The 26,212-nt window shown below is 40.6% G+C and overlaps 1 protein-coding gene across 6 annotated transcripts in view; it reads left to right on the top strand.

The window, feature by feature from the left end:
* Positions 1-26,212, top strand: part of LRRC1 (leucine rich repeat containing 1) — a 105,088-nt gene that overhangs the window by 28,017 nt on the left and 50,859 nt on the right. For 5 of the 6 annotated variants that reach the window (XM_049819367.1, XM_049819366.1, XM_049819364.1 and 2 more), the window contains exons 3-8: positions 2,049-2,127; positions 5,296-5,385; positions 21,516-21,572; positions 23,185-23,248; positions 24,004-24,078; positions 25,854-25,998. In XM_049819367.1, coding sequence (XP_049675324.1) covers positions 2,049-2,127; positions 5,296-5,385; positions 21,516-21,572; positions 23,185-23,248; positions 24,004-24,078; positions 25,854-25,998 — 510 coding nt within the window. The remainder of the gene's footprint in view (positions 1-2,048; positions 2,128-5,295; positions 5,386-21,515; positions 21,573-23,184; positions 23,249-24,003; positions 24,079-25,853; positions 25,999-26,212) is intronic. The other variant, XM_049819365.1, reaches the window with a different exon arrangement.

Below are 26,212 nucleotides of genomic sequence, written 5' to 3'. Positions count from 1 at the left end.
GTGCTGGACTGAGGCTTGAGGTGAAACCCATGAAGAGGTTTGAAGAGGCTGATGACAAGGCTTGGTTGCTCGCTCATTGCTGTTGGATTTCTAGGAAAGATCAACTATTTCCCCTCAAATACCAAAGCTGTTATGAAGGAATGGGTGGGTAAGAACATATAAAATATCTCTGATGGGACTTAGTCTCTAAAGTCACCTATTCCGTTTTATGGGACAACTACTGCTGTTGACAGGACTTAGGGTTTATGTAGATTGAAAAGTAGTTTATTCTCCTTCACCAAGAGTACTGAGGGAACTATTTGTGCTGCACACACCGCTCCATGCAAACCTCAACCTAGGTGGGTTTGTTTGATGTTGTGGAAGCACAGCTTGGTTGTTTGATATGGCACACTGTGGGTATTCACCTTTCTTATTCATTATTTTGATATTTAGTAGCAGTGAATATATTTTCTGAATATGCAGTGTGTTTCTGGGGTTAGTGATTAGACCACTCCAGAGCTACTTGTAATCATTAGGAACCGTTTCTCCGTCTGCCCCAGCTGTTTCCAGAGCTGTGCCTGGTGAGTGTACTGGGAGCACTGGGGTTCATAAGGCAAGAGTGATTTGCTGCCATTCCAAGAGGAAGCACCTCTTGGGATGGAGTGAAACCCATTTGGGGTTGCCCGTACCCCTTCTTCCCTGCAGCCCTTCCCACTCGTGCAGAAGAAGGTTCCCAGGAGATGCTCCTCTACCGCCTTTTCATTGATCGCTCACAACTGGTGACCTGTGGGTTTGGAAGATGTTCTTGCTGGCTCTGGGTTCAGTTCTGAGCTGGGAATCATTCAAAAGAAATGCATTTGCTCAGATTACCTGGCAAGAGATGAACCTGATGAGCAGATACTCTCCTCCTTCCTCTGTCTGTTGCACAACTTTTGGGGAGAAGAGCTGAATGAAATACATAAATAGTCAATTCTGAGTTGCTCAGCTAGGAAGGAGGAGGCCTAATTTCCAAATATTTTTCAACAAGTAGCTCACTGATGGCTGCTGAGGTCAGTGGTGCCACTTGCATGAGGAAAAATCTGTGAAGACATTTCCTGAAGTATTCTTTGTGATGAGAACATCAGGAAGAGGAGATGGAGTAGGTGTAATGCTCTGTAGAAAAAATGGAAATAGGAGAAAAAGCTTGGAAACAGAAATCTGATTTTTACTTTAAGATTTGCCTTTATTTCTTTTTGAATTCTTTTCAAAATGAATCATAAAAATCTAAGTTGCTAAACAAGGAAACCAAACAAGTTAATTTCATTTTTTTGCTGGATCTCAATGACAGTAAACAAGGACTTACACAGAGGAGTCACAGCCTATTCGTGGAAATACAGCTTGATGTAAAAGACCCGGAAGACAATTGTATTTTTAAGATAGCATGCCTAACTTCAGTAGGTAAATGTGTTACATTGAAGATACTTGAAAAAAACCACCACCCTATTTTCACAGACAAATATCTCTGATTACTTTCTGGCAATCTGAGATAGTGTACTGGTACTTACTTGGGACCTGTCAATTTAAAGAGTATTTTCAAATTATCTGGCTTTAGTGCGAGGGCTGCTCCTGTGAGTGTACGTTACAGGTGGAGAGACTTGCACATTCGCTTCTTCCTTCCCTTGTTTTCCCTGCCCACGTACTTTTTGCCAGCACAGATTGTGGGCATGTATTGATCAAATTACAAGAGGTTCAGATTTTAATTGTTTCTTTAGGACAGTCCTAGCATATAGAAGGTCTGTTTTTTTGATGGGCAGAGGCTGATAAAGATCAGTCCAAGGACAGGTGAGTAGCCTAGGATCAGGAAGATGAGTATGGAGCAGGAGGGGGAAATGGGATGTGAAAAAGCACAAAATGGCTCTGCCACAACAGCTGTGTACTTGGACGTGAAGCAGTCTTGCGTGTTGAAATGTCTTGAAAGGTACCAAGATAATTCCTTGTAGTAGCAAGTTACTGAATGTAATGAGGCAATAATTTCAGTGTAGATGCAGTACAGTTGTTGACAATTTTTTCTTTTTGTTTTTCTTCTGCAGATATTCCTGAAATACCGGAAAGCATCTCATTCTGCAGAGCACTACAGGTAGCAGATTTCAGTGGGAATCCACTGACTAGGTAACTTCCACCTTCTTCTTAGTACTTGCCATACCAGAATTACAATCTTGCTGTAACAATTACAATTTTAAATAAGGCCTTCAAAATTGTGATCGAGGATCTCTATGAAATCTTGCCAACGGTGTCTGTCTCTGGCAGGGACTGCAGCAAAAGTTCAGATTTAAAAAGTGATGTGCATCTTTCCTGGGAGGGGATGAAATTTGCTAGCCAGCCAGAAAAAATGTAAATCTGATTGTCTCAAGTAATTTTCATTCCTCTTCCTAAATGCATAGGAAAACCATGCTCATACTTGGGAGAGATAAGGCAATGGTTAGCGCAAATGCATTGGCACAAACCCAGGTGCCTGACGATTCGGAATAGACTTTAGATCAGCCGCTGCAGATAATGGCTTTTACTAATGATTAAAGCTTGGACTAGTGTTTCATCACCCTCCCATCAGTTGGGACACAGTGACATGCAGTAACATGTGGCAAAAATGCACTGCATATGTCAGTGGCTGCTGCCAGTCTGCATTCTGATGAGCTGGGGTGTGGGGATTAGGCACGCTTTTAGTATAGAAGAGGAATTTTGTTTACATTTCTCTGTTCCTTTTGCTGAAGAATTTTGAATTCATCTAGTGCAATGAGGCTGGAGATAGCAAGGAAGAGGTGATCTTCTAGTTAAGACCTTTGAATACTATTTGGAGAACTGTTTCCTAAAGCAGCCTGTGCCACAGAGCTCCTTTGTGATGTGGAGCAAGTCACATAAGCCAGAGTATTCACGGTGGGCGCTCGCTCGCTGACGTGCTTTGCTTTGCACTGAGATGGGCTAGGAATACTTGCACGATTAGCTGGCTGGCTGGGGTGCAGGAGTGCTAACAAACAGGAGAGTGTCTGTAATGTCTCAAGCCACTCCAGTGGTTTTGCAAGACGGGCTTCTCCCATGTGTGCAGCTGGGATTCTTCAGAAGTGTGCTCTGAATATCACCCATAGTGTGTTCTGAGTTCTCTGGAAAGTCACATCTCTGAGTGTTAAAGGGACACTTGTGATCTTAATCCCTGTGCCTCTGTAGCCCATTTATATAGTGAGGATAATAACACCACCACAAAAATCTGGTAAAGCAAACTGAGGCTGAACTGATGTTCAGATACACAAGTGGTGAGGGTCACTGAACAGCTTTTTCCCAGTCATCAGTGTGCAGTACATAAAGCTCAGAGCTGCATCTTGTGGTATTGAAACCAAAATTGTCTGTAGTAGTGTGCTAGTTATCCTTCTCTATTTTGTGTGCTGGATAAGGCCTTTGGCCCAAGTAACATATTTCCTTAAATGGTAGCTGTAATGCACAGCTACAGCTGAGTGGAATTAACAAAAGAGTTGAAAGGCTTTTTAATGGGCTTGAAATAGATCTCATAACTCTTTGTTGACAGTTTAAGGGAATTCTAAAAATTCTTGATAAAGTGGCTCCAAAGTGTATGCATGTCCTGGAAAACATCACTCCAAGCAGTTTACTAAGTTAGAAAACACAGATACCAGAAGCTGTTTACACATAGTTGGCAAGTATTTTCTGTGATGAGATCCAGAATTTCAGTTTTACCTATATAACAGGATGTAGGTTTTGGCACTATTTTGCCCAGGCGGAGTGGGAAAGTCTCATAGTGATTTCCTTTTGTGTGATATCCTGGAACTTTTTTCAGCCACTGATTCTCATCTTTATTTCCTCTAAGCTTAAAAGCCAGTCAAAGATCTTCCCGGTCAGTGTTCTACTACTAATACAGTATGTTGCCTTATTGTCAAACTTAATCATTGATGAACCTGCAGCATTAAAAGTGGCTGGCAGACCATTTTTCCAGATGATGCCAGGTTTATGGTAATAAAAAGGCTCATTTATTGTAGATTAGACTGGAAGTCCACTATATGCTATAGATAGAAGAGAACAGTTCTAGTTGGAAGGGACCTACAACAATCATCTAGTCCAACTACCTGTCCACTTGAGGGCTGACCAAAGAGTAATCAGCCCATTTAACTCCAGTCTTAAACCTGTTAGAGCCTAAACAGTAATGGATAGTTACAGTGGCACTCACAATGTACAGATATTGAGCATGTTCCGTTAATAAGGTCGACAAAGAGTGCAGTATGGAGCTGAGCACATGAAAAGCCCCTTCTGCCCCCCATTGCAATTTGTCTTTTTCCCTTTCCCCATCATGCACAGTTGTATTTGCCTGTAGGTGTGCATCTCCTTTTGACTAGTCGACTGCAGGTCATACCATGTGCCTTGAGCTGGGTAATGGGGAGAGCAGGAACCAAACCAAACGCTGCAGCTCGAGCTTAGATTGCATGCTCTGAGGGTCGAGCAGAAGTTGGATGGCTGGGCCGGGGGCTTCTCCTCCTCTGCCTCCTTGCTCCTTTACCCCACCTTGTCTCCTGTGCAACTGCAAACTGAGCTGCTTGGTGCAGTGAGTGGTCCAGGAACCCATCTGCGGGAGGAGAAGCCAAGCCTTGCAGAAGACCAACTGGGTGATGGACCTAAAGGCTTTGGGAACTCTGGGAGTGTTTTGCATGTGGCTGCATTTTATAGTGTAAGAAGGGAGGGATTACATGCTGCTGTGTTGTGAACTAGTAAATGTGAAATGCTGTAACAGCAGAACATTGTCTTCATAGTGAACAGACTGTTTCTTCAAAAAGCAGCAATTGAAGAGCAGCCTAGTAGCTAATAGGAAAAGGCCATGGTGTAAGCATGTATGGAGCTGAAGCCTGAATAAAAACAGTTAATTTAATTATTTTACCATCTAGGTGATACAGGAAAATAATAGTAAAAAATGTTTGTTTTTTTCTTTTTTTTAATAAGTTTGATTTTTTTAAATTTGTTAAAATGCTTTAAATGTTCTCAAGCTCTATAGATTTTTAAAGTTGCAAATTGGGGGCAGGGAAGACAGGGTCTAGGAGACGGGGATATTACCTGTTCTTTGACAAAGAAGAAACTTTAAAATCTCGTAACTCATGGGTTGTTTTTTTTCTTACTATGTCCCTTAGAATTTTCTGAGAGTCATGCTGGAGTCTGGGCATGCCTCCCTCTGTGTCTGTTTGCTAAATAGACTCTTGTTTTCCACTACATGTTCTCTTTTTCAGTATGTATTACATGAATGTGAATACTTCTGCTGGAAGTCCTTGATTTGAATTAATATCTCCACAGGTTGCCCGAAAGCTTTCCTGAATTACAGAATCTAACATGTCTTTCAGTAAATGACATCTCTCTGCAAGCACTACCTGAAAACATTGGGAAGTAAGTTTTTTATACTTTATTACTATCTTAATTTGTTTCTCTTTATTGTTTTACCTATTTACCTATTATACATGACTTGCATAATTGTATGTAATATACCTGTAAAGTTATTTACAGGACTGCGCTTATTTTTTATATTTTTTCCAGTTTGAAAGATCTGTTTAAGAAAAATCCCTTTGCATTTCCACTTGTCATTAGCAGGCTAATGCAGAATCTGAATCACGTGTATGTTTTGACTGTTCTCCGGGATTTGGAGTAACTTGGAATTTTGGTTGCAAAATTAAATAGGTGTTTTGTGATGCAAATCTGACCTTTTGCTTCCCTTCATTGTAGTAGACCATTGATCCATTATTGTGAACATGTCAGATGGCTTGCAGCTTAGCTCAAAACCAGACAATTGTTGGCACAAGAACAGATGGGTAAAAGCTGGCTGTGATCAGGGTGGAAATTAGAAGGTTCCTAACTATAGGAGCAGTCTGGTTCTGAAAAAACCTCCAGTGGGAGCTGTGGAGATGAAAACTCACAGAACAGCTCTTAAGATGAAATTTGATAAGCTTTTAAGATGTGTTTGTTAACTTTGGAAGGGTTGCAAGGGCAGACTTCCAAAGTGGAGACAGATGGAGAGTAAAGAGAACATTGTTTATCTGTCTCTTTTTGACTGAAATGAACATCCACACTTACAGAAGGGAAATCCTTCTCAGTGGAGAGAAGAGTATCTTTTCCAATTTAAAGGAGAAGAGGTAATTCCATGTCTCCTCACCTGAATATGTGAGAATGGCTGTGCTGGTTCAGAACAAAGACTCATCTAGCCCAGCTTCCTTCTACAGTTGCAGGAAGTAGATGCCTAGTGAGGATTAATAAGAAAAGCATGTGTTTGATTACTCCTCTTTCCATCCCCTGACTGTTTCTGGTTCAGAGGATTTCCTGAGCTTTGGATTTTGGTTTGTCTAATTGGTAGCCCATAATGAATCTCTCTTAGGTGTACTTGTCTAGTTTCTCCTTGAGCTTGTATAGGCATCTTTAGTATTCTCCCCTGGCAAATAGTTCCACAGGTCTATTACCCATTGCATTGATTTGTTGGGGTTTTTTTGAGCCTGGCTCTATCTACCTTGCCTATGATGCCTAGTGTTGGAAGAGACAGTGAGCAGCTGATCCCTATGCACTTGATCTGCCGTTGATGCCTTTGTGGTTTTCTACTGTATCCCCAGGTGCTTTTTTCCAGGCTGAAGAGTCTAACTTGCTATTCCAGCTTCAGGAATAGTCTTCACAGAACTTAAGATATCTGTGCTTTAACTCAGAAAAGTTATTTGTTACTTTTGCTGGGAAACATACAATTTTAGAGAATTTGAAGTTTCTTGCAGCACCTGATTGTTCTCTATCACACTCCCACCCCCCCCCCCCCCCTTTTTTTTTTTTTTTTTTTACTCTGCACCTACCTTTATGGTTACCTTACCTATACTGTTATTCTAAGTTTCTGTATACTGAACCACTTCCATCTTTCTTCAGAAAGCTACAGTAACTCAGATGTTGAGTCATGAGTATCAGTAGAGGCCTATTAATCTCGGACATCCTTTCATAAAGTGGAATATTTCTAACGTGGCTTCTTTGGGGAGTCAGCGTAGTCCCTAACAATAAAACCCAACTGTTTCTAAACAGACGAGTCGTCCAGAAGGGATCTTATTATTAAGAGTTCCTGCAATGTAGTCAAGTTCAGACCAGCATTGCTTTAGCCACTTCCCATGGGTATGAAAGCTGTCAGCTGGCACCACTCCAGCAGCAACAGAAGTGGAAAATGTCTTTTGAAACCTTCCACAAGCACTAACAGGTACAGCTAATGTGCGCCCAGTGACTATGGCAAAGTCTTACCTAAAAATTGCATGGACTGGGGATTTTGTGACATTCTTCCTTTTCTGTAAAAGTTCACAAAACTTTTCATGCAGCTTTTTTCAGCACTGGCAGCTAAGAACAGGCTTGTTCAGACTTTGTGGTTACTGAAAACCAAGGCCAAAAATTTGGGATCCTGCCGGATTCTGAAAATGAATACAAGAAACATGACAAGCTGAAACAATTCCCAAAGCATGAGGTGGACTGCTGGTTTGCAGACAGTAGCTAGAGGAAGGTTGCTGGCTTCCCTGAGAGGTCACTGCCTGCAGTGGCTTAGGCTTCTTGCTTGTCCTGCTTGTTGATTTGGTAGTGTGAGTGGTGATAGCCTCTGTTTTGGAGCAAAGGACTAGAAACAACTTTGGTTAAAACGGTGATACCAGGCATTTGTAGAGATGTCAATATGTGGGCCTGTGCAAGAATAAGGGTAAAAATTTGCTTATTATTGATCCTAAGCAGTCCAGGGAAATGCTGTGATGCTATTTCAGCCTTATGTGAGCTGTTGCAGAGCAGAACAGCATAACCCATCCTCCCTCAAAGCCTGTACCTGATTCCCAATATTGAAGCTAAAAACCAGGGGGTCCTCACTTGCTTCGTGAGTTCTCCTGGAGGGCTAGACTTGAATAAAAGTTTGACAGGCCTGCTTTGATCTGGGAAGTGCTCCCAGGTTAGCTATCTAGAAGATGAATGTTGTATTTTTACAAAAACAATTCAATCTCATTAGTATAAATTTCTTCTATCAGATTTATGCTTAAAGAAGCAGAGACAAATGTGTGGGGCTGTTGTCTTTGGCTCATCAGGTATTCACGATAGGTAGGAATATGGCAGTTGGGAAGTCGACGGTAAGCTTGGGCTAAAGATGCATGTTTTCCAACTCAGAAGAATATTACTGTAACGTGAGGGGAAACTCATGGGGTGTCCACCCAAAACGTAACTGTTCCTGAAGTCTGTTGGGGAATGTCTTGATGACAGAGAGAAAGGGATTCTGTCTTGCTCCAGTTGGAAATTATTGGGAGGTCTTTTTTGTAGCCAATTAGAACTGCAACCTGAAGTCCTTATGGGTCACTTACTTCTGAGAGTGAATTTTATCAAATGTTTAGCATTAGATCTGTAAGTAATAGGGGTTGGTTTTTTTTTTCAGTCTGGCTACCAACAAGTGCAGCTTCCCTCTTTTAGTTCACAAAATTTTCATCATTTATTGCAAGTGAATTTGATGGTGCAGCCGACTGCCTTGTGTTTGGTAAAAGCAGTGAAATGCTCTGTGGCTTCTCCAAAGGTTGCCTGCTTGTGCTTTTTGTTCCCTTCTCTGTTCTCTTCCCTCTGCACTTGCTGGGACCCAAAAAATGCTAGGCATTAGAAAGAAGGTAATGCTAATTGTGTCTTTCTGGCTAAAGATTCCAAGTAAGGCTCTTAGAGGCGTTTGGATATGTTTGTAAATGCCTTACTGGAGTTTCTGTGTGCTTTGGATAATAATCCATGGTGTTATTTGATGGAATAGGCTGGACCTATGTGCTCTGTGTGAGATCTGTCAAATAGTGAGCAAACAAATATATACTGGTGATTTATGCTACTAAAGTTGGGCTTATTCTGGGAAAAACTTGAATTCCCTATGCTTCCTGCTGGTCTTCTGGCTGCTAGAGTATGTGGAAACTTAGGGAAATGCATCCTAAATTCTTATGGTCTTATACTCTTGTCTGGGAAACTGCCCAATACAGCCAGTGAAATCTCTTAATTCATCTTCATGTAGTACAGTGATCAGTATGTACTTAGTGCCTCTTCTTTTTTAAAAGCTACCTACTCAAAATCTTGTGGCACTGCAAATTTGCCCTATTGTCTTAAATGGGGAAAGCAACAAAAGTAATGGCAAATATTTTCTAAACAGCAATACTTTGAAGGTTAGTTAGGAAGTTCTTCCTAATGGCAGATAAGAGACTTGAATTGCCTTGCGGTGAACCGTTAGTGGAAGTGTGTCGTCTTCATGAATTCAGATATCCAGTCCATTTTTTCACATGATCTGATGTATAAGGTAAATGCCAATGTTCAGGTTCACTGTCCCAGGCCAGTGTGAACTTGTTCAAGCCATTGATGTGTAGAGTTGCTGTTAGTATTTTTACTGTGCCATTATGAATTCTTCTGCACAGACCTTTTATATTTTTTCTTGTTCAGTGTTGCCAGAAGGAGTATTTTTAAGGGTCCCAACTGGATGTTTGAAGAATATAGGCAAGGCATTCCTTGAACTTTTTTTCTTTCCTCTTGCTTGTGCATAGCCATACTCAGTGTATGCCAGCTTTTCTCCTTCTGTGTAATCACTTCAATCTGCTTATCCAGTGCTGATATATGTGCTGAAAGTTTTCCCGTGTTAGATGAAGCATTCCTCTTTTAAGCTCATGCATTGTTTTGGGCATACTAGAAAGATATGTGACACACTGCTTGAGGACTTGATAACAGACTAGATGTCTTAATATTACCAGTGCTATTTTTTGTGTTTCTCTGTGACCTGTGTTCTCTTAACTCATGATGTGGTTGCTATCTGGAGTAAAACAGTGAATGCTGATGCATGTGAGATACTTTAGCTAATAATTAGGTGGGTGCAGCTTGGAGCAGGAGTTGTCCTGTTGGGTAGTTGAACCATTTGGAGAAACAAGTTACACAGTTTAAGCTGTGAGTGGGAGTGTCTTTTACAGCGTTGCTCAGTCTAATGAGTGCTAAGTCTAATTTCCTTGCCTATTCTGCAGGACTGTGTGTGTCTGTAGAGCTGCTCAATGAGCAAGCATAACCTGTTCCTCCCAGCATGGGTAGCATTTAGGAATTTCCAGCTGTTTCCAGGATTTTTCTTCAATAATTCCTTATTCATGTAACACCCAAAACACAGGGCATGACTTATTCCTGAAATTAAAAAATCAGAGTATTTGTATGTAGGGCTATTTGGGTAAATCGAGGTGTTTGTCTGTAAGGCTTCCTAGGGCATACCTTACAGAAGTATGAAAAATTTAATGTCTGTCTGTCCCCAGCACCTTTGCTGTCCTTATGTGTTCATTCTGTAGCGTTGGCTTCAGGATTAGTTCCCCACCACCACCAGCCCACTGGGATGTTGGCTTTTTACCAGCAAAGATTTGGGAACTTAGAGATCCATACAGTGCTCTCATGGCTTAACGTCTAGAAAGAGAAGAGATTGTGTCAGCTTTGTATGTTTGTTTGTTTATTTGTGGTTCTTAGGCTTGAATGAAGTCCAGGTGCCTTCTTGGAAAGCCTTTTATGTGTGTCTCTGATGTTTAATCTAGCATTGGACTCTCAGATGGGTGCTTCACAAGGAATCAGCCCTAGCCAAAAAACCAGTCCTTTCAGTATGAAATGTGTAATTGAAAAAGACAGTTATCTGTCAAACTCTGTGGGAACAACAAAATCAACAAGTTTCTTTAACAGCTGAAGCAGAGCTTCACTACTGTGCTTTAAATTATGATTTAAGGCCTGTTGCCTGTCAGCATACCAAGCATCTAACTCGTATCCGGTTTTTAGCTTTCATCATTTTTTCAGAAGTCTTGTCTGTGCCTGGAAAAGGTAAAGATTACCTCTTTTTTTTGGATGCTACGGTTTAAAGTGTAAGATTATTACTGACTGGCAGGCAGAGTTTTTTGAAAGTTCCCTGTCTGAACTCTAGCATGGCAAATAAAAAAGCTTTCCTTTGCCATACACAATCTTTATTTTTTTCTCCTCACCCTGAAACGTACAGATGGTCTCCTACTTGGACACGATCTCCAAATCCTGAGGATTCAACAAAAGATCATAGTAATATCGTAATTTGTAGTATCCCCATCATTTACAGCCTCCTCTCCCCTGCCCCATCCCTCCCCCCCCCCCTTTTTTTTTTTTTTTTGAGAGAGAGAACTACACAGGCCGTGATGCAAGAAAGTAGAATAGCTTTATTTTAGCTTTAGAAATTTTTGATGTGGGGAGGGGTGAATTTCTTTAGATGGGAAGGATATTCTTATGCCGGTGACTGATGAGTCTGGTTTACCCCCAAGCTGCAAGCAGGCTGAATGGATCTGTGGACCTTACTACTGAAAGGGAATTATCAGGTAAGCAGATAAATTTTCCTCTTAACGTCTGCAGCTAGCAGCTAGAATGCCAAAATAGGCATTTCATTATGACAGTGAACATAATGAAAAGAGTAGAGCAAATGTTACTGCACTTGGGAGCATTGTTTTGCAGAAAGGTTTGTTATAGGCATGCTTTTCAAGAGTCATGGAACCACAAATATCCAAAGATTCTGTGTTAGAGAAACAAAGTCACTGAGCGTGGTGGTTTTTTATATGCATGTGTGTTTAATTCTAGAGGTTTTGAAGTTTTCAGCAACTTCTGAACTCAGAATCTTGAATGTTGATCTGAATAGGAGTAGCTGGAGAATAAAAAGGTCTTCAAAGGCAAAGATTATGCACTCAATGGAGATGGTCCAGAAGCAGATCACAATGGCATACTTATTCTGAATAATAGATTCCTGGGCCAGTTCTTGACTGTGTTTTTCTTAGTGTATGCTAGGATGCCTAAAGTGTAGATTACACATCTGGTAGCATCACACAGAATGGAAAATGCTCTTAAAATTGTGTGGGACAAGACAATGTAATTCTGTTTTAAGGTTTAGCATAAATTATGATTAAAATGTGGTCTTACATGATACAACAAAAGTGATGGGGAGGCTTATCTTGCAAATACATAGAAGGAGGACTGTTTGTAGGTGGTCTGGCTAGGCTGATATAAATAGTACTAAAAGCTCTCACTCTGGCTTATCTGAATTTAGCATGACAAGTAATATTTACAGAGTTTGAGTAGGTACAGCATTCAGTGTTAAGCACAGCTGTTTACTGAATGGCAAAGCTGAATGTTAGGGAACTCAAAAGTTTATTGCAGGAACACTGTTTAACAATGTAGGAGTGAATGCAGTGCCATCTGGCCTCTAAATAAGAGATGTTGCATCTTGTATGTTACACAAGGAAGAAATATTTAACATATATTTAGCAATATTTTTTTGAAAGAAATTAATCCCATTTTTTAGTTGTCATTGAAGATTGACATTGCATGAGTGGAATGGAAAATATTTTGAAAATGAAATCTTGTAATAGTGAATTGGCTTAGCTTCCCCAACCTGCTTCAGTAATCTTGATAAGCAAATTGGAGAATGTTCAGTTAAAGCATTCAAAAGTGAACAGGCTGAGCCGTAATTACGAATCTCTCTCTTCTTCTTAATGATGCCTTTTGAAGGTCATAGGGAGTTCAGTGTTCCTGTCAATTTTTTGGACCATGCTGCTTGCTGCGTGTGAGGGAGGGAGAGAGTAGAACTGATTTCAGTAACTTGAAAACCAAGCTTAGGTAGAAAACTAGTCTTAATTAGCAGCTTAGAATACATCTGTTACATATTTAGGGAATTCCTTGGCCATAAACTGTAGAACTTTCCTCTGTTTTTAAAATCTGGATGTGACTTATAGTACTGGTCATCTGTTTAGTCTTTCCTTCAGTTAGTGACTGATAAGATCCTAATGTTTTTTATCCTTCTGTTTTCACTTGTGGAAGATCTGTAGCTTTTTACAAGCTAATTAATGGTATTGACAATTCAGTTCAAGTAACTGACTGTGCAGATGCTCTTCCTCTGGCTTTCAGTGTCTTTGCTTGTTTAAGTCTGGGATGACAAAATTACCAGTTTACTTTCTTTTGTACCTATTAAAATCAGTCTTCCAAGGAAGGGGTATTTTTTCCCCTGTAATTTGTGTGCACTTCTCCCAGCTCTGTAGAAAATGGCAAGTATTAGGAACATAATCCTCACTTTCAGATTTTCTTACTAGAATACTATCCTGCTTGTCAATCTCCACAAGTGGACTGCTAAGGAAAGCCTCACGTGCCTTTCCCTTGCACATTATACACCTAAACTTGAGAGGAAAGAATAGTGTTTAACTTAGATGCAAGTTACTTCCAGTTGCTTTGCATCCAAAAATGGAGGAGGGGGAATGCTCTCAAAGATGACTTCTGGAAGAATGGTCTTTAACAATACTGGTGAGACATAATAACAGTTTCATCAAAACTGAATCTTAGTTATCTTGCTTTGTAGTTGTTTTTACATCATCCTTTATGTTCCAAGATAGAACCATAGGACTTCACGTCTGTGAAGACGGTTTGCTTTGAAATGGAGGTGTTCTCATCTAGGAAATTAACACTTCCTCTAGCTTCTGGCTCACAAGAATTTCTGGGATTCAGTAGATAAGAATTTGCAAAAATTGTTCTCCCCTATTGAATGGTGTGGGCATACAGTCTCTCTCTTTAAATTCTACTGGATTAATCTTACAAAAATTTATTAGTGTTCTTCTTTATCATTCACACTGTAAAACAGGTTTCCATAACCAAAGGGTAACCAAACAAAGAGGCAGGAGACTGGTTAAAATGAGGGGGAGAAAAAAAAAAAATTAAAAAAGGCTTTAAGCTTAAGCTAGACTTTTTGGAGAAATAATCTTCTTCAGAAAAGGAAACTAGCTGCAATTCCGTATGATTTGTAGGTTACCATATAATGGGTATGAATTCTAAGGTTCTTTATGATCACTTTGTTAAATTATATGCCAGCATTAAGCAGTAGTTGGAAGCAAAATAAGGGTGTGGTGTTGAACCTTTTAAAAAGGAGGGCAAAATGCATACTAGGAGCGTATAGACCACAAACTACATGGTTATATGTTAACAGAACCTTAGGAAATTCAGGAAGCATAAACCTTCCCTGTAAAGGCTATTATTGCTTTTGTTGTGTTGGAAATGTTGTTAGACCAAAAATCCACATGGAGCTGGTTCTTCAGACGCTAAGGAAGGATATGGTGCCGGCAGGTATAGTAACTGTGTGTGGGTGAAATAAGGCAGACTTGGGGAAGAACTGGAGTTGTAGTTAACTCTGGAAGGGGGTGCGTGCTACAGAAGCTCTTGAAACCACCCAAGTTTTAAGCACCCAATTTCATAGAATCACAGAACGGTTTGGGTTGGAAGGGACTTGTTTTGGGTTTGTGTGGTGGGATTTTGGTAGCGGGGCAGGGGCTGCAGGGCTGGCTCCTGTGAGAAGCTGCCAGAAGCTTCCCCGGCTCCAAGTCGGACCCGCCGCTGGCCCAGGCTGAGCCCGTCAGTGACGGCGGTAGCGTCTCTGGGAGAACAGAGTTCAGAAGGGGAAAAACCTGCACGGAGTGAGGGGATCGGAACGGGAAAGGAACCCCTGTGCAGATCCCGAGGGGAGTGAGGAAGGAAGGGAGGAGGAGCGGGGCAGAGAGGAGCCCACGCCGGAGCAGGGGGATGGATGCCCCCCAAGATGGCCGCTGCTCCCTGGGAGAGCCCGCGCTGGAGCAGGCTGTGCCTGAAGGACTGCAGCCCACAGGAAGGACCCACGGTGGAGAAGTTCGTGAAGGACTGTCTCCCGTGGGAGGGACGCCCCGGTGGAGCAGGGGCCGAGTGCGGAGTCCTCCCCCTGAGGAGAAAGGAGCGGCAGAGACAAGGGGTGAGGAACTGACCCCAACCCCCATTCCTCGTCCCCCTGCACCGCCGGGGGGAGGAGGGAGAGAAAACCGGGAGTGGGGTTGAGCTGGGAAGGAGGGAGGGGTGGAGGGAAGGTGTTTTGATATTTGGTTTTACTTCTCGTTATCCTTGTTTTGATTTGATTGTTAGCAAATTAAATTGATTTTGTTTCTTCCTGAAGTTGAGCCTGTCTTCTGCCCGTGACCATAAGTGCTGAGTGATCCCTCCCTGTCCTTTATCTTGACCCACAAGTGTTTCTTTATATTTTCTCATCCCACTGGCAGGGCAGGAGTGAGCAAGTGGCCTTGTGGTGCTTTGTTGCTGTCTGCGCTCACACCACTGCAGACCTCCAAAGATCACCTAATCTAGCCCTCCTTTGTGGGCAGAGACATCTTTCACTAGGTCAGGTTGCTCAAAGTCCCATCCAACCTGACCTTGAGTGTTTCTAGGGTTGGGGCACCTACCATCTCTCTGGGCAACCTGTGCCAGTGTCTCACCACTCTCATTGTAAAAAATTTCTTCCTTATATCCAACCTAAACCTACCCTCTTTGAATTTAAAACCATTGTTCCTTGTTCTGTCACTACAGGCCGTGGTAAATTGTCTCTCTCCATCTTTCTTATAAGCCCCCTTTAAGTGCTAAAAGGCCGCAGTAAGGTCTCCCCAGAGCCTTCTCTTCTCCAGGCTGAACAACCCCAACTCTCTCAGCCTTTCCTCACAGAAGAGGTGTTCCAGCACTCTGATCATTTTTGTGGCCTTCTCTGGACCTGCTCCAACAGGTCCATGTCTTTCCTGGGCTGAGGACCCCAGAGCTGGATGCAGGGGTCCAGGTGGGCTCTCACCAGAGTAGGGTAGAGGGACAGAATCACCTCCCTTGACCTGCTGGCCATGCTTCTTTTGGTGCAGCCCAGGATGTGATTGGCATAGGGCTTGGAGTTTGGAAACTGGTCTTTTCAGGCTCTTTCTGCAGTCAGTGATACAGTCAATGAAGAGAAGGTGAGAGCAAGAGGCTTCTTTTTGGAGTAACTTGCAACAGGAGCCTATCCCGAAGGTATATGCTGTACTTTCAAGTACTTATGGTCTGAGTAAGTGGCATTTTGAGAGCTGGCTAGTGACTGATTAACCCTGTCATTTTCTTGGGGAAAAAAAAGCTGCTAAATGTCAAGTTCTTAATGAATTGTCAGTCTGCAGGTAGAAGCCTTGTGGGATGGGAGTAGCTTAATAGGATCCTGTCAGATGAGTGACTAGTCACCTAACTGGTGTGTCCTGGGGCAGGGTTGTACATGTTACTGGTAGTTTTATTTGAGCAGTGGGGATGGGCTGTAATATATTTAAATATGGCTAGTTTCACACATTTTGTATGCTGTTGTCAGAGTGCCACAGTTACCTTCTTATCTCTTGGAAGACCCTTGATAGAAAAACCGGCATGTTCCTTTTCTGCACAAAAAAGAAAATTAGTTGTCTAGTTTAAACTCCCTTCCTTCCCAGTCTAGTGTCATGATTAATGTTTCAAAGTGTACATGCTGTGTAGAGATACAGGGGCAGGAGTTACCAAAGTAACAATAATCTTCAGATGCTGGCCCAGCAAACGGAACTCCTTTGGCACTGGTGGAAATAGCCAGGATGTGGACTTAATGTCCTGTTTCCATATACTGCATGTTTGGACTGTGTTCTGTAGCCATCGCTAGTGCTGTATAAAAAATGTGATACCAGACCAAATTCAGAATCTATACTGTGTTCTCACCCTAGCCATCCTTATTGTGTAGGACCTTCCCTTGTTCTGTATAAATATGGGGACCATGTCCATTCTCCTTGTCTTTCCCTTCTTCTTGCAGTCTTACAAATGTGAGGAAAAATGACTTTTGGGATTTTACATTCCCCTAATCAGCTGAAACTTGCTGGAAAGGGTGCAGATGGGGCCCTGCATTTCTGCGGTTGCTTTAGATCTTCATCTCTTCCAACACTGCTTTCTTGTTTCCCAAAGGCTGACTTCTTTTCTTGCATGCTCAGCTGTGTGGTGCTCTTGACATAAGGTCAAAATGTGTGACTTATTACTCAAATAAGAGAAGGCTGTTCAGTTTTTACTGAGTGAGCACCTTTAGCTTTTATATTAGTCTTTTTATCAGCTGTCTTCAGTTTCTCCTAGCCTTTTCCACGTTTCTCTTTTCGCCTTTGTAGTTTTAACTTTATTTTCACAAGAAAATAGCATATGTCTTACTGTGCTTCCCAATGCTTTCCTCAGAAGCCTTTGCTGATGTACCCCAAGGGCTTGGGTGGTCCCAGTCCTATTGCAGGGGCTGGGATAAAAATGGCATATATAGTGTAGTCTATTGTCAATCTTAAGGCTGACTTTCTGGCCCCTTGAACAGGGGGATGATGCAGCTGTCACTGACAAAGTTAATACACTAGGATAACTCATTTCAGTTTTGTATTTTATAATTTTACAAGACAGAGTATATTTAATGTATGTGGTACACTGAAAATGTAATTTCATCCAAGGTAACTAGGGAACATGTCTCTCCATCTCTTTTTTCTTTTCTTGTTGTTGTTTTTTTTTCCCCTGAAAACTGCAGTTGAGATTGTTTTACCTATTGCAGTGAATTGCTGTTGTCCAGAGAGTCTTCTGCTTTTGAAATGGTTGTTTTGTAGGGCATGTTGCTACTATAATCTCTCTGTAATTAATCCAAACTAAAACTGACTTGCTTTGGAACAAGAAGAAGAAGAATATGCTTTGATTCCAATCTTAGTGGCGGGTTCTAGTCTTACCTTTATTTTGGAGGAGATCACTGTGGCTGAATTGAAGGAGTATTTGTGGTGCAATCCAAGACTGTCTACAGATTGGGAACGAGTTTCTCTCTCAAATCCTGACAGGAATGCTCAGGAAAGACACTTCCAGCATTTATGGAGAACTTTGTTGCTATTAGTTTTGTTCTTAATTACTGATTTCACACTCTTCGTTCTTCTAGCTCACATGATGAATAACAATACCTACATTTACTTTAGGCAGAGCACTGAATAAGTGTGTCTGGTTTGTACTGAAAATAACATTTTTAGCCATGTTGTACCTTTAAATTCGTCTTGATTCCACCCTTACAGCAGAAATCATCTGGCATGCTGAGATGGAAAACTTTGTAATTATTTCAGTTACTGCATCCTCCTCCTAGTTTGGCTGTTGCCTTGTACTCGGTAATCACACCCATGCTCAGTGTTTGAGGTGTGTGTGGTAGCTTTTGTGGTGAGAATTATTACAATATTAATGCTTTTTACAAGCTTCTGTGAAATAGCTTCTTATGATAGTAGTCTTGGAAAAGCACTTAGGGTTCTTCTTTTTTTTTTTCCCCTTGCTTTTTTTTTTTTTTTTGTGCGTGTGTGTGTTTTTTCTTGTTTTTCTTCTTTCTCCTTTACAATATAGGTGACATTTTGCTTGTACATTTTCTGTTGGGTTTTTGGGGGAGACTGAGGACCCTTTGCCTGTGTTTGGAGAGCAGCCTGCAATGCTCTATGGTTTCTAAAAGCAGTTGGTGAACAGCTGCTGACGGAACTGTGTCTCCTGTCTGAGTAGACTAAGTTGCTGCTGCCTTTGTGTTTTATGGATTGAAACAGCTAATCCCCCCATGACTGGTTTTCTGTCGTAGATGAAGTTTGGGGTTAAGGAAAGACTCTGAAATCATTAAGGCATGGCTTCCTTTAGCTCCTTTCAGAGACTTCAGAAAGGCTCTTGACTAACAGTGTACCTGTAAAATTAAGGGCAGAGGGAAGAGAAATTATTTCATTTAGTACATTGTGAAAAATCTCTATTTCTAGTTGACAAGAGGAAGAATTAACACTTTCTGGAGAGAATGATGAAATCAGGAAATGCATTTGAAAAATAGCAAGAAATGTAGGATTTTTCTTGCAAATGACTAAAAATCCTGTTTCTTAACATACCTTAAAACCAGAAAAATGTTAGTGAACGTACAATGTGTTAAGAACCTGTTGGTAAATTTAAGGAAGAGCTATACCTCAGCTCTGTATCGGAGCTTGGTGCTTCAATACATCAGCATGCCTTTTATATGATGCTAGTTCATATGATAACTCCCACATTTTCCCATTTTAAACTGCAGCACATAGGTTTGCTGGGAGCTGCTTCTGTAACTAGTTGAAATTTTCAGAGTAAGGAGTCAAAAATTTCCTCTGATTTTTCTGGCCTCTCTTTCAGATGGATCCACCTTAAACATAATACTTCAGTCTAATGGGGCAGCTTTGCTGGTATAAACTTCATAGGCTTAGTCTCTATTTCATGTTACTTGGTGGGAAGCTTCATTTTGCCTATTGGGGTCTGCTTACATTGGGTTTGGAGTCAAGACCTTGGAAGAAGTAGAAAGGGTAGATTAAAGGGGCGGAGGGCAGTCTTTGGTTTGTTCCAGGGTAGAGTTATAGTTGTGAGCATGCTGTGGGTGAGAATAGCTGTAGAATAAATTGCTCCTCCAGAAAGCTGTGTCATTAGAGATGAAAACGTAATCCCGTAGGTAGCTGACTCCCATAAGAAGAGAACCTAGCCTGGGACTGCCATTGACCACAGTCAGTCTCTGAAATGGATGGTGCGCGGTCGGATGCAGAGACAGCTGCTGGTGGGTACAAGGGCACAGCTACCCAGTGCCTCCGCATAGCACTGCTCGCTTGGGCAGTACATATGTGTTCCTTGCACCTTCTTGGCAGTTGTACTGGCCCAGGTGTTTAAGGGGATTTATTCTGTGTTGGATTAGGGATCTGTCTTACTCTTTTTGCTGGGTTATTTTTAAGCAGGATCAATTTCCTGAGCTGATTCACTTGCCTGCTCCAGTTTAATGGTATGATGAGGCTGGTTAAGATGGTGGTTCCCAAGTTCTTGCTGTTGAACGTGGTTTTGCTGACAAAGGTTTCTGTTTAACCACAGCCGAAGTGGTGTCTGATGTAAGAGGAGAAATTAAGAGATTGCACCATTTTACTCATCGACGCTTCAAGGTGATGGGGAGGGAGATAAGTAGATGCGGGGTGATCTGTAAACACAAGATTACAAGGCAGCTTGGCGGTGTGCGCATCCTTCTTGTATTCTCTTGATAAAAGTGAATCATGGGCCTCACCTAATAAGAGCTTGAAGAGAAAGTGTGACATCCAAAGGAAGATTGGTTTCTAGAAGACCTGTAAACAAAAATGTAATGGCAGTCTGTGGGTGGCAATGTGAGTAAGAGCAAACCCACATTCCTCTCGGAGAGAAACGGTTCTCCATCACCTCTCCCCCTCCACTGGTTTGGTTTCCGTGAGGATGTCGGATACTTTGTGCCATCTTGACTTGTGTTTTATAGTGTTAAAATTTTTATGTGAGAGTTTTCTCTTGTGTTGTTGGAGTGATGGCTTCCTTACTATCTTGTTTCTGTCAAATGATTCTGAGTGGCAGTAACTGAGTTACTGTCACTTATCTTTTAATTGAATTTTTAATAGGATTCTACTAAAATATCTTCACCTATATGGTATGGTTTAACTGTATTTCTTCTGGAGGAATGCAGAAACCATTGGGTAAAATGTGCATATTTTAAAAGCTGGAGATGACTTCTGAGACTGTAATCAGAGCTCCTTTGAGATTTTGTTCACTGTTTTCTGAATAGAGTGTGAAATAGGTGCTTGAAATAAGGGTGTATTTTTCAGACACCATCCAAAGTCAGTCCATGAAAAATCTTCCTTCCTCTTTAATAACTCATTATATCAGTTATGTTGCTTTCCCTGCTTAGATAGCTGTATTGGAGTCACAATATGAAGGTTTTTCTTTAGTTTTATTGAGGTTATCAGCTGCTTTTTTTATACTGGGGCTAACTAATGATCCTGTAATTCACTATGTTGGTATTGTTGGAAGTGAAAACATATATTCCAGTTTTATGTCATCCAAGTACACAGGCTTGTGTATTTGTTGGGTTTTTTTCCTAAGGTGTACAAACAAACATTTTGGGTTTAGATTTAACATGTGTTTCAAATTTAGTGGAATTCCTTTTTAAATCTAGATTTTATTTAAGGCCTAGCACACTGTCCCCCTTCCCTGCACACCAGGACAGAACATATTCTGTTGTAGGAGACTACTTATTTGCAGTCGCCATATCTGATTTTTATTTTTCCCAGGGACGCTGGAGGATTAGAGCAGATTATAGTGTTGGGATAATGTCTGACTCCTTGTGTTCCATTTAGTCATAAATAAACCCCTGAAAAATCTGAATGTTGCTATGGTGATGTTAGTAAAAGCCTGGGATATGGAGTAAGTGAGCCGCTTAGAAGCGTAATGTCACTTACAGTAATGAGCATGCTGTTGTTAGAACAGTGATGGGTTTACCTGACGCTCTGTAACTTTGGTAGCCCAAGCCAGATTCTGAAAGTGAGTAAGTAAATGCTATTCTTATGAATATGCTCTATCCAGTAACTTGCAACTACTGACCTTTTAACAAATGGAAATTTGTGTTTTGTCTATTTACTTTCTAGCTTTAACATGTTGAAGTATCACAGAGAAAGAAGCAAAAACTTCCAGTCTTTGTATGCTGCCTTTCACATGATGGTCTAGTTGAATTAAAACAATAAAAAAATCAGTTCACAGCAATTTTGTTTTAAACTCTGTAAACACACATTTTTTCTTCTGAAAGTGTGGAATATAAAAAGTAAGAAAGTAAGATTGCATTAAAATGTGGTTTTGGTGGTTTTTTTTGTTTTGTTTTGTTTTTTTAGTCTTTATAACCTGGCTTCACTGGAACTTAGAGAAAATTTGCTGACATATTTACCTGAGTAAGTGACATTTCATTTGTTTCATTATACTAACATAAAATGTTCTTATTCGTAAAATCTGCTAACTTATGAGAGTGAATAACAGATAGAAAAAATATTTAGTGCCGATTGACAACATGTATGAGATAAAGCATTGTTTTAGCAACACCGAATTACACCCATTACTTCTAGTTGTACTTGGTTAGTAGCAGGAGCCTGCAGTCTGTGTCAATTGGTTTTGCTCTATAAAAATATTCTGTATAAGATACAGCAGCACCAAACAATTTTTCCTGCACCCATTGAACGAGCAGATCAGCAGTGGGAGTGGTGGTTTGGGTTGTTCTCATACTGAAATTTCGTAACTGTGAAAGTAGGGTAATAGGATCTGAGAGATTTCCACTCTGGCCTTCATAGCATTTAAGTAAGCCTTTGTGTTCAGAGCTAAGTAAACAAAAGCTTCCAAAACCTGGAGATGAAAGGCTTGGTGACAAACTAGGCCTACTGATGTCTGAAGTCTGACTCTACCCACCATGATTTTTGGGGAAAAAAGATACCTAGATGTGTCTGTGCTGGCTTTATTGTGGCAGAGGAGTTGGTGGGCTTTTGTAAGGTTAATCGGGTATCTTACATTTGGAGGATCCTTTTTGGCTGCCTGGAAGAAGCCTCGTTTTTCCCTAGTGAAGGAGTTTCCTTCCTTCCTTCACTACCTGTCTGCTTCTTGCAAAGTTTTTGGTGACTCCTATTCTGCTTGTTTAGGTAATCTAATAGATACTGTAATAGATTTAACCTATTTTAATAAGAATCTGTTCCCCAGTCCTTTTGGGGTCCTTTCTTCCTGTCAATCTAGCCAGTACCTTGGTTGTGGTTGTTTATAGCCGTGAGCCACAAGGCACTTTAAATGTCAGTGGTCAGAAGATACGAATTACTATCTAGGTTTTGCCATGTGGTGTCAGAATGAAGTTATCACAAATGTTGACAATTTTATTGCTCCTGGAAAATCCTGACTGTCAGTAATGTAGCTGATGAGTCTCGCTGGCTTTCTTGCTGCTGTGGTTTTGGGGGAGGTAAGCAAGAGCTCTGCCACAGACTGCTTTTGAAATAGAAGGATGGCCCTCTCTGTTCATGTTCAGAGAACTTCCTTTACATCCTTTCGGGCTTCCCTCCGTTTGCATCCTCAAATCCAACCTGGACTACTTCAGAAATGGATAGATCATGTTAAGAAGGTAAATGATGGATTTATTGAGTATTGAGTCACACTGTTACCTGTGATCACTATGGGGAATTTTTATCCAGTTGCATAACTGTAAATTCCCCCTAAAAATAAACGTAACCAACTATACTAAACTGTGTGGCGTCGTCCACCCTGAGGGGCTGATGGTTAAAATAAAGAATAATGATTTGATTGCCTATACTAAGTTTTAAGTTTCAAGGGCATACAGTTATACTGACAAACCAAATTATTTTGTTCAGTAAGATATTACTGCAAATAGTCTATGCCCAGTAAAATAACTGTCCGTCTACAATACGTTGTAATTTGAAATATGAGTTTCAGTAAAATGAGCTCATTCAAATACATGGGGTTTCTGTTGGTTTAGTCTGATGTGGTTTTGCTTTGACTTATCTTGTCTCACAGATCACTTGCCCAGCTGCAGCGACTAGAAGAACTTGATTTAGGAAACAATGAGCTTTATCACTTGGTAAGAGAACATGCTACTGAAAGTACATGTTGGTCTTGTTTTACACATCATTTAGATTGAATAGGTTGTAGGATGTCCAAAACTGAAGAAAGAAAAATGTGTGGAGGAAAAGTCTTTTTATACATACAGATGAATTTTGGCAGCGAGTTGGTGCTTTCCATATCTGCTTAGTCTTGTTCAGCACAGTATTACTTTTCCGAGAAAACTGCAGCTGATCTCTAAAAAATGAAAGTGCTGCACAGACTTCTACAGAAAGAAAAAGGAGTGGAAGGGCACAAACTCTTGTCTGCACTGGCAGTTACAATGAACACATGGGCTTCTGTAGGGAGCTGGACGGGCTGAGCACAGATGAATGCTCAACTGTTTCCAGGGTGGGAGTAGGAATATTTGGGAAAGGGCTGAGGCAAACTGTTGAGGGCTATAGTGTCTGACACTGTCGCAGATAGATGGACCAAAAGATGTGTTACCTCCCTTCAGATGACTCAATTAAATGCTGGATTTGCAGTAGATAAGAGTGTGCATGCAATTTGTTAGTGCATGTCAGCTAAAGTTTGGTAGCTTGTTAAGCTGTAACAACTAATTTTTATGATGGAGTTCCCAAATGCTTACATTCACTGTTGCTGCATTTAACCGTGGTACCTCTAAACAGTGCTTGGAGTAAGGATTGTTTCACTCAGACTGTAATTATGGGGTGGCTGTTTGGTTTTTACTTGAAGCTCCAATGCTACTTAATGTTATTACTTTTTATGTTATAGCCAGAAACAATTGGTGCACTTTTCAATCTTAAAGACCTCTGGTTGGATGGAAACCAATTAGCTGAAATACCTCAGGTAAAGATGAGCTCTACTGATGCTGTTTTGAAGATGCTTTTAAAAGAAAACCTTTTTGTTCATACCTAAAGGAAGATGATGTAAAATCGAGTAGTTTTCTCAGTTCAATTTGCCTGGGTTTTGTTTTGGATGTGTAAGGCCTTTCTCTTAATAAGTTCCTCTGCAAGGGATTGTACATGATATCCTGTCTTGTCAGACATTTTCTTTTAAACATTTTGACAAAAGAATTGTTTCCTAATAGGCACATTGTTCAATTTAGGATGACACATCCTCTTGTTTACAATCCTGGCTCAATGATCAGGGAGCCACTAGTTGGCTGAGCTAACCCTCACCTTTTGTGTCTATCTAAATTGCAGTTTTGACAGTTCTGAGGATGAATTGCTGGTTTTTTTGTAGTCATCTTCTTCCATTCAAATACAGTGTTTGGGGGAAGTACAATAATAGAATTGTTGCCATAAATAGAAATTTTGATTTATGCAGGCAAATGCCCCATCTGACATCGGTTGTAGGATGAGGGGCCTTAGCATTTAAAGCTTACAGCTCTCTAAATTCCCTTTCTTACGAACTGCAATAACATGTGGGATGGTTTCTTTTCCCTCTTTTTCCTTTAGAGCCAAGTCAAGACCTGTTTTCTCCTGTTCCTCATGCAGTTTGCCGTTATTTGCTGTATTGATCTCATTGTCAACAGTGTAACTTGGAAATCAGTTACAGTTTAGTGGGTTTTGTTGACTTTGTTGTTGTTGGCTTGGCCTAATAATTTTTTAAGTAGATGTAGTTAAACACTGATAATCATTCATAAAAGGTCAAGTGTGACTTCAGTAGCTGTTTTTATTGAAGCTGGCTATTACTGTGTATTTTGTCTAATGTCCAAAAGATGAACTTGTAGGATAAAGGGGTGTGTGTGTATGTGTGTGTGTGTTTAATGAAAGATCCTTCTGAGAGGCAAACAATTCCAAAATAAAAGGACTGACCTTGTGAGTTGGATCAAGGCTGTTCCTGTGTGAAAATTTCATATCTATAAAAGTAGAGGGCACTTCTGCCCCAGCCGTTCTGTTCTCCAAAAGATTATTTGGATGTGAGAACTATTCTAGAGCATGTATAGGGGTATCTGTGTACATGGGGACTGGGAAGGTGCTCTGATGGCTAATAGGGACAAAGGTATTTCTGTCAGACTTTTAAGCTAATTGGCAGATTACCATTGTGAAAAATTAAGTAATCATAAATAATTGTAGATGATGGCAGTATAACTTGGCAGTTCAAATATGCTAGCTAGAGCAACACTCCCAATTCCTATTTCTACATTTGTTGCAGGTGGGAGATACGAAGATATGAAATCCCTAGATGTCATGGCATGTTGCTGTATCAGCCAGGAGGGACTAATCCTAATTTGCCTAGGGTTAATTGGGAGTGGCAGACTTTAATTACGTGGAGGTTGATAATCTGTAGTTCTGAAAAAACAACTTTGCAGTCTTTAGGAAAACTCCAGTTTTGGCTGGTGCTTGCCTGGGTGTGCTCAGCATACCTTGTCTGACTACTGAAGCAAGTCTTAATAGTTAGAATAAGAAACTGTGAACTGAATTACTTGGTTGGTTTATCGTATATAAAATGTAATTATTTACTTTTTTCTGCATTTAGAGGTCATACAAAGAATGGCCAATTTAGAGGTTGTACAGAGAATTGTTTTTCTTTCTGGAATTTTCATTGTGATGGTACATTTTTCAAATTGCTTTGTTACGTGTTTGGGCATGACTTAAATTTTTTTTCTTGTATTGCAGGAAGTAGGAAACCTGAAAAACCTGCTTTGTCTGGATGTTTCTGAAAATAAATTGGAATGCCTTCCTGAAGAAATTAGTGGTCTGACTTCTTTAACAGACTTGCTTGTTTCTCAGAATGTACTTCAGGTCTTACCTGATGGCATTGGTAAGTACAAGGTGAATGCTATCACACAGAACTATTTAATCCACCATATATTGGAAGTTGTTTGTTTTCAAGTCTTTTGAAGTCTTTTTGTGCAAGAGATGAGCTTGTCTCAGTTTGTGGTTTTTTTGCTTTGTTTTTTTTCTTTCTTAGTATGAAATGCATAGCTCTACTAATTTTGCATTTTAATTGTCTGCATAATAACTACATCATAATC

The sequence above is a fragment of the Accipiter gentilis genome, chromosome 16 (assembly GCF_929443795.1).
Source record: "Accipiter gentilis chromosome 16, bAccGen1.1, whole genome shotgun sequence".
NCBI classification, from domain to species: Eukaryota; Metazoa; Chordata; class Aves; order Accipitriformes; family Accipitridae; genus Astur; species Astur gentilis.
This window is presented reverse-complemented; position numbering and strand designations above follow the sequence as displayed.